The 12,349-nt window shown below is 40.9% G+C and overlaps 1 protein-coding gene across 1 annotated transcript in view; it reads right to left on the bottom strand.

The window, feature by feature from the left end:
* Positions 1-6,451: 6,451 nt before the first annotated feature.
* LOC139730967 (mothers against decapentaplegic homolog 4-like) overlaps positions 6,452-12,349 on the bottom strand; it is a 51,667-nt gene continuing 45,769 nt past the window's right edge. The window contains exons 9-12 of the mRNA XM_071641847.1: positions 10,851-11,034; positions 9,109-9,277; positions 8,499-8,637; positions 6,452-7,794 (exon numbers count right to left, since the gene is read on the bottom strand). Coding sequence (XP_071497948.1) covers positions 7,583-7,794; positions 8,499-8,637; positions 9,109-9,277; positions 10,851-11,034 — 704 coding nt within the window. The 3' untranslated portion in view covers positions 6,452-7,582. The remainder of the gene's footprint in view (positions 7,795-8,498; positions 8,638-9,108; positions 9,278-10,850; positions 11,035-12,349) is intronic.

Raw genomic sequence — 12,349 nt, 5'->3', positions numbered from 1 at the left:
CAATGGACAAGCTGAACAACATACCATTAACACAAATTTCATTCATGGGCAACTCATGAATTTAATGTGCACTGGTCAAACATTACACTATAAAACATGTACAGAATAAAGCTAGAGAAAGAGAGAGAGAGAGAGAAAGAGAGAATGGAATATACCACAATACATAATAGATTGTACACCCCAAATGTGCATAATTACATAACATGATTGCTTTATAAAACACTAAGTCAAGAGGCAGCACTGTTCTGTATGTTCCAGGTTGCAAACAACTGATGCAGTATAACAAGTCGACTTTCCAACTTTTCAGTTATTTGTAACCTTTTTTTTTTTTGAAAAATCAAAAATAAAATACAAAAAACTGCCAACCAGTTAGGAAAAACAGACACTACACCAAACATGACTCTAAAAAACATGTTATCATTTAACATGACACAAATTGTCGCATACCTATATTTACAGTACGGTAATATGTATAAAGGTACAATTGCTTCTCTTTACAAATATATTTCATGTGGATGGAGTTGTACGCAAGGACTATTGTGTGGTGTGGGTGATTTTACAAAATCTTTTTGGTACAGATATTTCTGATGAGCGGTAAGTTGTGTTGTCAAAGAAAACAACATATAGAGAGGGGGAATTATCACATCATATAAATATGAAGCAGGATGCATCAAATACACTGTGTAATTGCAAGTTGACACCGCTGTCACCAAGTTTGGCCCAGGTAGCAACCCCTTAACGCCCTGGACTCCACGAAAGTCCATTTACGAAATTAAAGTTTAGGACCAAAGAATTCACATCCTTCTAATTCTTTTGTTTTTGTTTTTCTTTTTGCTACAAAATCTTTGAAAAGAGAGAACTAATTCTAATTGCAACATTTTCACTATTTTCAATGACATAAGAGATTTCTTCTCACTCATTCATGTCTGCAACATAGCATTTCTGTTTAATCTCACTGTTGTGCCCCAATATTTTTTTGAATGTGATGATATTTGTCACAAGGACTGTAATTGAGAAGTTATTTTTTTTTTTCTTTTTTGCAACACAAAAATTACCAGTACCGACATATTGTACTTCTGTACATGCCAGAACAAAAGTTACCTACCTTGACCATGCATGCCCCCCTCCCTCCAAAGATCTGTGCCAAATCTAAAGGAAATCACACGGTGTGGAATAAACCTCTACTGCACATGACCTTTTTCACTGTAGTATTGAATACCAAGGCTCATATGCCACATCTGTTTCAGATTCTGACATTTTAAGAACCCATGGCCCACAGGAGAAACTTAGTATTTTTCTCACAATTAATGACTTTCTATGGATGAATGTAATGGTGGATTTTTAAAATGCACACGATTTAAACTTGATGACCGACCAAAATAAAATCATATGATCCTGATATTCGAAAAATTTTTTAAATAACTTATTTTACAACTGATTTCTGACACCTCTTGTCACATTTGCACCCTAACCACACAGGCTTTTACTCTAGGTGTGTCGACACATGTTGCTATGTCACATGACGCATGACAAAAGTGACTGGAATGTTTTGATGGTAAGTGTTTGTTTGTGTGTGTGTTCTTGTGAACAGCTTCAATCAGGGACATTGGTTAGTATCGCACTGGGCAACCGAGGATACACTTCACATTGGGCATATAGTATGTCCGTTTGTCCAGAGTAGCTAAATGAAACGATGCACTCGGAAGGCCCTAGGGGTACCAGTACCATACCTCATCAATATATAATGCATCTGCCCGTTCTGCATATTTAGTGCCTGTGTGTAAGCAATAGTACTTCACACTATTCAAATGGGGAAACTGAAATTTTTACATATCTTTGATTGCGGTGTATGCATCCATCGCTACATAAAACCTGATTTTTCATGAACTAAACTTAATTATTTGAGATATAAAATTTGATGGTTCCCACTTCAATTATTCAAATTATCATTCAAAAAAACCCTCAGAAATTAATAATGGACTATGCCTAGTTGCCTTGAGCAAACAGTCATTTCCCCATTAGAAGTCTTGTACCAGAAAGAGTGTGTGTGTATGTGTGTGTCCATCAAGAGTTGTGTGACTACGACCATCCCCCCCCCCCCCCCCCCCCAAGAGATGAATCAAATAAGAAGATAGTGACTATGTGTTCCAGAATGAAAGCCAAGACAAAGTATGAAGAGTAGATACAACATGAAGTCAGCACTGGCAAAGAATGATATATGATACACAAAATCATCAATGAACAGATGAATGGCAGTATGAAAAAACAAGAGACCCGCGGGTCTAGCGCTCACCTGAGTATCGCAAGTTCACCTTTCACGCAGTCACTAATCTAAATTATTCACAGCTCTACCAAAATTTGACGAGGCATTCTCAAGTGGAAGATGAAAATGTACAATAAGGGCCCAATTTTTTCAAGATTCCTTAATTTGGGGGAATTGGGGCCCCCTGCGGCCCTCTGGGTGGGGCATGGTGCCCAGTTTGATAAATTGAGATCCTGACCACCTAGGGATGCTACCTGCCAAGTTTGACAAAAATCCATCATGAGGTTTTCAGGAAGAAGATGAAAATGTACAATTCAGGCCTCCATTTGGACCCTTCCAACCACCCCCCCCCCCCCCCACCCCCAAGAGGGGCACCCCTGGATCTCCTATGAACAAACTTGAAACTACAGTCATTACTGTACTCACTCATAGTATTATCTCAGCTCTATAACTTCTGATTCTAGAGAAGATTTTTAAAGATTCCTTCATTTGGGGGGTTTGGGCCCCCTGGGGGCCCCCTGGGCGGGGCATGGTGCCCATTTTAACAAATTGAGATCCTAACCCCCCTAGGGATGCTACCTGCCAAGTTTGGGGAAAATGGGTCATGGGGTTCTCAAGAAGAAGATAAAAATGTACAATTTAGGCCCCATTAGGACCCCTCCTCACCCCCACCCCCCCCCCCCCCCCCCCCTGGGTCCAAAGGGGGGCACCCCTGATTCTGCCATGAACAAACTTGAAACTACAGTCATCAATGTGCTAACTCATAGTATTAACCTAGCTCTATCACTTCTGGTTCTAGAGAAGAAGATTTTTGCGGATTCCTTAATTTTGGGGGGTTTGGGCCCCCTGGGGGCCCCCTGGGTGGGGCATGGTGCCCATTTTAACAAATGGAGTTCCTAACCCCCTAGGGATGCTACCTGCCAAGTTTGGTGAAAATGGGTCATGGAGTTCTCAAGAAGAAGATGAAAATGTACAATTTAGGCCCCATTAGAACCCTTCCCCACCCCCCTCCCCTGGGTCCCAAGGGGGGCACCCCTGATTCTGCCATGAACAAACTTGAAACTACAGTCATCAATGTACTAACTCATATTATTAACTTAGCTCTATCACTTCTGGTTCTAGAGAAGAAGATTTTTACAGATTCCTTAATTTTGGGGGGTTTGGGCCCCCCTGGGGGCCCCCTGGGTGGGGCATGGTGCCCATTTTAACAAATTGAGTTCCTAACCCCCTAGGGATGCTACCTGCCAAGTTTGATGAAAATCGGTCTTGGGGTTTTCAAGAAGAAGATGAAAATGTAAAAAGTTTACGCACGACGCACGACGGACGACGCACGACGGACGACGGACGACGGACGACGCACGACGCACGACGCACGACGGACGCCGGACGAAGGGCGATCGCAATAGCTCACTTGAGCCTTTGGCTCAGGTGAGCTAAAAAGCAGGTAAATGTGTGTATACATTCAAGGCATTGTTTTAAGGAGCATTTTGAATTATATGCATTGCATAAGAAACAACACAAGAACAAAAGAACCACTGCAACTGCAAGAGTAATACGTCTTTTTTTATGAGCAGAAATGTGAAGTTTGCCCTCAGGCAAGTTGCTGTAGCCAACAATGAAAATGCGCAAAAAACACACAGCTTTGTCCAAAAAAAAAGAAAAAAAGAGAGAGAATAGAAAAGACTGAAAATTATGACAAGACTAACTAGAAGGCTGACCAACACATTCACTCTTTCTTACAGGCGAGGGCAGTATCTTTTCTCAGCCTGTTTTGTGCCAAGAATTGTGGGAAGGTCCATCACTGATACATGATAATGGTCATCTGTGTCCATTCCCCACACCCACCATTTTTCCTTATGTTGTGGGGTTTAAGCAACCCGATGAAAGTAAAGGAAACTCAGGGAGTTGGACTGCCACTTCTCAGTGCTGAATTCATTAACAGTTTTGACAAGTTTGGACTTATGCTATCCAGATTGAGGTTTTCATCTTCAGACAAAAGGTGGATGAAATCATGGGACGTGGAAAAAACAGAAACAACGAAAACCAGTGTCTACCTTAACCCACTGACGACGAACTGATTTTGCTATAACACACATTTTCCACAGACATCTGCCTGAGTATACTCGGAACTAGTCTTCAACGGGTTAACAAGTAAAAGAGCTGATGTGTGACCCAGAATAAATTTCCTACAAGTGTGACCTTGTTGCTATTCATTATTTACCCCCGTATGTTAGAGTCAAACTTTATCATTCCACTACACACACCAATAGCTCCAGTCACCGGCTTGTCTGTGCAATGGCAGGTAAAGCAATAAACAGTAAAGTGTGTTCACACCTCATTCCTTTGGCATCGTAAAACACAAGAAAAGCAATGCTTTTATGACATCACTCAAAAAACATCCCGTCAAATGACGCGAACGAATGACCACAATCACAAAATCATACGAAACAAACAGTGGAAGACCGGTGTAGATTCGCTGAAGATTTTTGATCGGCGCCCATTCATTCATTCTTTAAAGATTATCATTATTGTAGATGAAATCCGCTCCGACCGACAACTGCAACTGAGTCGTCTTGACATGCGACAGAAATCTAACAGAGCGCACCATTAGATTACTATTGAGGTCTTACATTAAAAGATTTGTCACTGCCTACTTCCACATAATGCCATCTTCAGACATGGGGTGATACATTTGACATCGGCTGGTAAAGTTAGGTAATAGACACTTCACGACATGTCACTGCTGTTATGAAAGGGTAAATCTTCCCCTTACCGTCACAGCTTGTGAAATAATCTTAATCACGATCATCTGCGCTTATGCACTGGGCACACAAAGGGATTTTGTGTATTGAATGTGAGCTTATTTTAGTTACAATAGAGACCCAATGACCGAGAAAACTATATCTGAACAACACCACACTTGTTACGACAGTAGAATCATTGAATGAATCGATAGACTGATTGACAATGAATGGTGAATAATGAGAAAGTCTGAGATTTGCCTCAGCGTACAAAAAATGTATATTTGAAATTTCGAATTGCAATATCATGTCATATCATATCAACACCATTATCAATTTAAGCCTTTCAAAAAGGTAATCTTCTTTATTCCTCTTTATACGAGTGCCATCAGTTGATATCATTTGAAACAAACCTTCTGCACACCTTCATTTACCAAATGTTCAATATCCAATCATCCCATCATTGCTTTACGTTGGCAAATTATGACTAAGTGGAATAACTCCAATATCAGCCTTCGTTTCAAGTGGAAAACCGGTAACAACATGGAAGTACGATCATAATTAACCTTACATGATTCTTGCTCTCACACTCAATTGGTTACCACGTCAACACCCTGGATTTCAGTGATCAACTCTACATGTGACCTTGAGAAATCATTGTTGAAAGATATTTGATGAAACCCGGTATTGTCATTGCAATCACTGAAAAATATTGAGCTGTTTATTCTTCAGGAGTATCTTTCAATATTTCTTCATTTTACTTGGGGGAGGTAACAGAGAACAACTAGGAGAGATAAATAAAAATGCTGCACTTTACCCGCATAACTTTTGCCCTCATTTTTACATCAAGAACTTGAATTTAAAAGTGAATTTAAGACTTGAAGTCGAAGCAGTGGTGAGTTGTATGTGTATGTGTGGTGGGGTGGGGGGCGGTGGTGGGAGGAAACACCATGACATACATAGTGAAATTTAGCATACCACTACTTAATGGCATTTCCAAGAAAAGACTTTATGATACGACATTTTCGGACTATAAAGATTGCTAGACCGAAATCATCGCACTGGGAGCATGCAAGCGTTGGTATCTTAATTGTAATGTTCATGCTCTTTGAAACTTTGTGCAAATTTATAATAAATTTTGCAAGTCCTAATGCAAAAATATCAAATAAAAATTGGTGCAATCAAAACTTATCAAATCAAGCTGTCTCCTACCAGAAATGATTGCAGTACCAAAAGTATGCTGGTATGCTATACAGGCTAACAGAAATGCTACCCCCTGCTTTGTTTTACAAGTTTTATTGGTTGACACACAATGTACTTTCACTTTTCTTTGGCATGTTATCCTTCAACTCCCGACATACATAATGCTACTTATGCATATTACATTTGAAGTTCATAAAACAATGCTTTCTTCTTTCAGATATCTCCCTACCCCCCCCCCCCCCCCCCCCCACTATCACAAAACATTGTCAAAACTTGGTTGGGTTCTCAGTACAGGGTAAGCAAGTGATAACTTTGATTGTGGGAACTATTGCTTTGCTGATATGAAACTTACACACATCAACAACAACAAAAACCACCACATGGTTTGTTAAACATATCATCAACTGAATATATGCTGAGACAGAAATATTTTTTACTTGATGGCAGTTGTTTAAGAAAATGTTTGTGCTGTACAGATGAGTGAAATTCATTCTTTACACGCTATAGGTCTTCCCACGGCTGTGACCACATGAAGATGAAAGAAACAATGCCTGTCCTGATGCCAGTGGTTAAGTTACATCAGTCCACAGACAAGCAGAATTGATAAGAGGCGACAAATTTTATTAGCCCGGGGGAATATGTTGGAAGAGTAAACGCTGACAGAGACTATCACTTGGCACATAATAATGATCCTCGTCAATTATCTCCGTTTCACAAAGAATGCATGAACCAATGCTTCAGTGAGACAGCGAGCGGTGCGTCTGAATTACGTGAAAGCAGAACGCCATTTGACTTTATGATTATATAGAGTGTTGCTGATGCGTTACAAATCAATGAACCTGCCGTTTTCAAAAATGTCTTCATTCGTCCACAAGTGAGCCACGTACTGCTCTCGAATAATGTAACTTTCAATATCACGTCATAGTTTTATGTCGCGAATCGATATACTGCAGTGACAAGCTGCCTGGAGCTTCTCTCACGAGACCCCAGCACACGATTAGCCGGGAGCTCGTCAGTATGTTAGCAGACTCCAAGGCGGTCCTGGGTCTTCACTCTTGTCCTCCGCTGTGGTTGGCTGCACAGGTCAATTAACAATAACAATAAAAAACTTTTACAAAACACAATGCATTTCCTGTCCACTTAGCATCACTCCAAATTTAGCTTGGCCTGGAGAAATCGTCCGTATGCGTGGTGCACAGTGCAATGTGGTGCACGGGGGTGAAGCCTCTTTCTTTCAGGAGTCCACATCACATCTTTATTGTTAGGAGCTGGGTAAGGAGGGGAAGGGGGGTTGAACCTGTACCCCCTACCCCATCCAACCCCCATCAGTCCTCTTCCACCACCAACAACAACATCCTCACTCCCCTTCTTTCCTTCAGTCTATTGGGTGTGGCTCCATGAGGGGCATAGTGTGGAGCACCTCGTCCAGGAGCTGGAGGGCACGGTGCAGGTGGATCTCGATCCAGCACGGCGTCTCCTTGATGCTCTGCCGGGGGTAGTCCGGGCCCCACCCCTTCACGAAGCTCATCCGCAAGATGCACAGCCTCCGGAGGTCGTCGACTCCGATGCCCGCTGCCGCAGAGTAACCTGCATGTGAAGTGGATGGGAGGACGGCGTGGCAAAAAAAGAGGCAATGTGTGAGATAACATGACGGCGTCAATGTACACACTGGAATAGATCTTTACACAGCACATGGTTATAATTCCAAGCAAACATAAACGGTGGGTAAAACCAATTTAGACTGATAGAACCCTACTTGAGGAATAATGGAAGAGGCTATGATGGTGTTGTTTGATTGTTTTGTTCCTGATGCTTTTAATGCTTATAAATATCAATTCTTACTTTCTTGAAAATTAAATGTTACAAGATGAATACATGTATAGTAATTGTAAGTGTGTGTGTATACTCTTAATCAGAGGCATACACACAACATGTAACATGAATACATAATTACTGTATACACCATATATTTCGCGAGTCTAAATTTTCGGGAATCAGGAATTCCCGCCGATTTCGCGAGTGGTTAAATTCGCGATTGTGGAGTCCTGTACTGAAAAGAAAAATATACACGCGTACATCACGTCCACATCAGGATCAGAGTCAATATTTTCGCGTGTCTTTAATTTCGCGTATAGCACCTGACTCGCGAAATTCGCGAAAATAAAAACCTCGCGAAATATTTGGCATATACAGTATGATAATAAAAAGAATATTGGTCACAGGGGAACTGCAAAATGAGAATGGCATTTTTCTTTCTCCCTTATCATCATCCACTGCAGCACTGGACTTACGGACTGCTGGTGCTATCCCTCCAACTGACGAGGGCCCTGGGACATGGCCAGCCACAGCGGCTGCCTGCGCTGCTGCTGCAGCTTGTGCTGTGGCTGCTTGGGACTTCATCTGGGCGTAGCACTGCTTCAGGTCAAACACCTGATTTGTATAGGCAAGAAGACACAGAGCGCATGATACAGAGTTCAGTACATCACATGCCACAGACATTTTGCTTACTGGTATGTACAAGAACCATTCACAGACATTACCATTACACGCACCTGTTTGCCTAGGGACAATCACTGCTTGGCTAATAAAATTTTACAGAAAACTTGATGGTAAGGCAACTATCATTTATTCTTCCATAAAAAAGCAACTACTTACACTCATCCATTACAGCTTCTATGATAGGACCATGGATGAAAAAAAGAAAGAAATATGTTCTGCGAAAACAACAACAACATATGCACAAAAAGTATGCACACAAAGCATTCTCGTATGTGAATTATTCTGTAGGCGCGTACACAAGTTTCTCATATCTCTCATAGTTAAATGCAAAAATCCAGTCAGGACTCTGTATGACATATTGCAATTGTTTGAAACACATCCATCCAATCACCGCTGCCTTACCTTGATGTATGCCGTGGGATAGATCTTGTGCACAGCATCCCCGGGCGCCCTGCCGGCTTCCCTGTCGAGGTAGTAGCTCTGGACGAAGACCGCGTGGTCACTCTGACACCTGACCCAGACGTCCCCTTCCCCTTTCAGCTCCAGCTGCACTCCTTTCCCAATGTGAAGCCTGTCACAGGGTTGGAAGAATATGAAAATGACCCCGGTTTCTATGATACCTGAATAATACCAGGTCACTGTAAAAGTGGATATATCGCGCGACTAATTTTTCGCGCTTGGCTGGGTAAGAACAGTTTCGCGTGTTTTTAATTCCGCGTAATCAAGACATCACGCACAGGAACATATGGCCAGCAAAAATTTGCATGCTTTTATTTTCGCGATAGTTTCTGGTTGCGCGAAATGTGCAAAAATTTCAACACCGCGAAAATTTCCACTTTTATAGTATTCATTAAATGCAATGGTCCAAGAGTAGAGTGCTTACATTACAAAATAATTTATTTGATATCAATGTAAGCTGAGGCAAAACAGGGAAATTAAATCCCAAACTAAGTTGATGTCACATACAGACGCAAAGAGATGAATATATTTCTCATTATTTCACTAATGTTATGTTCGTTTCCATGACGTTTGCTCCTGCGACGACTTCTCCCATGAAATATCTGGCATGTTAAGCCAAGCATAAATTCTACCCACAAACATAACCCTACACCTCTATCACAGCCCTAACCCTAATCCTAAGTCCTTGGAGAAAATAAGACCAGAGCAATCGTTGCAGGAGCAAATCTCGTGTCACCATTACATTCACCATCATCTTTTCCATGATAAAGAGCATTACAGTAATTTGTAACAACGTGTCAATGAGCTTGAGAAGTAGTGGTTAAGGTATAACTAGAGGAGGACTACCATTACCATTAGATTGATCTTTCGGCATAAATACTGGACATATAATACTTTTAAACTGTCACACAATTCATGACAGTAGACAGACTTCTCTGGTCAATCAGTGAAAACTGAAGGCATTAAAAAAGAAAAAAAAACTTGTGCATGAACCAGAACACAGCTTTTTCACTACATTCTTTTACATTTTACAAAACTAGTCACAAAAAAGGGATGTATTAAATGAATGACCCCTGTATTCACAAGTCATTCTTTCCTGTGCTTCCAAGTGTTTTGGCTTTTATAAGAACTTGGTTCACAGACACACACAGAAAGAAAAGAAGAAGGAAGAAATAACCTAGTTTTACTGACGAGAATTCCCTCGCATTGCGCAAACAGCAGCCATTTGCACATATCTAAAAGCTGCAGCTTTAAACTTTGCACTTTCCTCAATCACTTGCAAGGTTGCATGCACTTTGCGCACTGAAACCTCTCATGTTCACACTGTGATATGCCAAAAAAAAAAGAAATAAAAGAGAAAGCCTTGTATTTGCCAGGTGTCTGTAACGATGAGAAAAGTATATATGTATCATGAAGAGTAAGCACACCCCTTCTAACCACATTAGACCTTGGCAGTTCACATCAAGTTCAAATTACAGTCAAGTTGTTGGTATGCATGTTGGTATGGAAGAAGTTCTTGTGTTCTCACTTATGAACTACCAAGGTACCTCCACTGTTAACCCGTTGAAGACAAGTCTCTACAATACTTTAATATGCAGGTGTCTATGGGAAATGCGTGTTAAAGCAAAATCAGTCCATCCTCGATGGGTTAAGATGTCATTACTGGTAAACTCGAACTGGAATACCTGGCCTTCTCACTGCTCTCGGTCCTGTGTACGTTGGAAAGCTGTCCCAGGCAAAACCTGTCCATCCTCGAGGGGTCCACATAGCCATCGACCTTCACTGTCGGGCAAGAGGACTGGATCTTGAAAATTTCACCAACCTGGGTATCCAACTCAAAGTAGGCAATGGAACACCAGTACTCTGGGGCTGAGCAGAAAAATGAAAACACAAACACAAGCAAATGAATAAAACGACAACAACAAACACACAGGAATGCAAATTAACCTCACTATTAACACCTTCACCTCCACAATATGGTCATATGGCAGTACGATATACTAACTGACTGGTATGATTGACCCTTTAAAGGGCAATTCAGATATAACTGGTTAGAAAAAAAGAAAAAGAAACATAACAAGGAGATATTTTGGAAAATGATGCCAGTGTATTGTACCGAAAATATTTATTTTGAGAAGTGGTTTCGTCTCCGTGATACCTAGCACCTCACTTTACCAACTCCTGCAAACCTTTTGTTTGCTCTGGACTTCATCCAAGGGTCACTAGCAGGAAACGAGAAAGAGAGGCGGTTTCATAAGTGCTTGAGTTGAGCACTGTGGCAGGCACTACAAAAACATATGACTTCACTCTTCTTCCATGGCAGGTGAAAAACAACAGTGCATTAACACAAAAGTGATGTTGATAGGTGTTTACCTGCAAAACAACTGAGCTGACTGTATGTTTTCCAACCTTCTCACATTGGCCATACTTTGCTCTTTTTTGTACATACATGTGACATGGATTTAGAAGAATCATGACTTTGCATAGATGTGGTGAAAATCTGAAAATCAGGACAGTCCAGCCCAGCAGAAGTTGAGTTTACATTTTAACCCATTGCAGTCAATCAGTTTAGTGGCACAAAGCTGTTGCAGATGATAGAGAGGATGGTAACAATAAAGCATAGCAGAAATTTACAATTTTTTGTGAACATGGATCCATCATCATGTAGCAAATATATTTATGGGATGGGAGAAGTTATTTCTACAAAAGATACATTTAGGCACACTATGAGAGGAAAACCAAAGTGTTTTAAGAGGTTATTGCTAGATGTAATGGCCAGAATTCACATGGGTAGTTTAAATCTAGTCCTTGGATTATGTGAATTTTGTCCCAGTAAATGTGCATAACAGATCACATACCATCTGCCAATAGACATCAGCACATGAATGCAGCCTGACACATGCATGTGAAAGGTACGCCTATTTTGCACTTATTTTAGGCCGTGGACTTACTTTAAACTATGAATTTGATTTAAACTACCTTTGTGAATTAATGCCAATGAGTTTATCGTCAATCATCGAAAATTCTTTGATGGGGTCAACCCAGCAACCATGCATTTAAAACAAAATGTTTATATATACATTTTTTTTCTCTCTCTCATTTTTTTTTTCGGGGTGGGTGAGAGGGTGAAGGGAATTTGTGATGACTGCAATAAGTGAATCATTCAATGCCATTGTGATTTCTG

Source organism: Diadema antillarum, unplaced genomic scaffold (genome assembly GCF_040938485.1).
Source record: "Diadema antillarum isolate AM-2024a unplaced genomic scaffold, OU_Dant_1.0 seq00000345_RagTag, whole genome shotgun sequence".
In the NCBI taxonomy this organism is placed as follows: domain Eukaryota; kingdom Metazoa; phylum Echinodermata; class Echinoidea; order Diadematoida; family Diadematidae; genus Diadema; species Diadema antillarum.
Note: the sequence above shows the minus strand (reverse complement) of the source record. Positions and strands in the feature narration are given on the sequence as shown.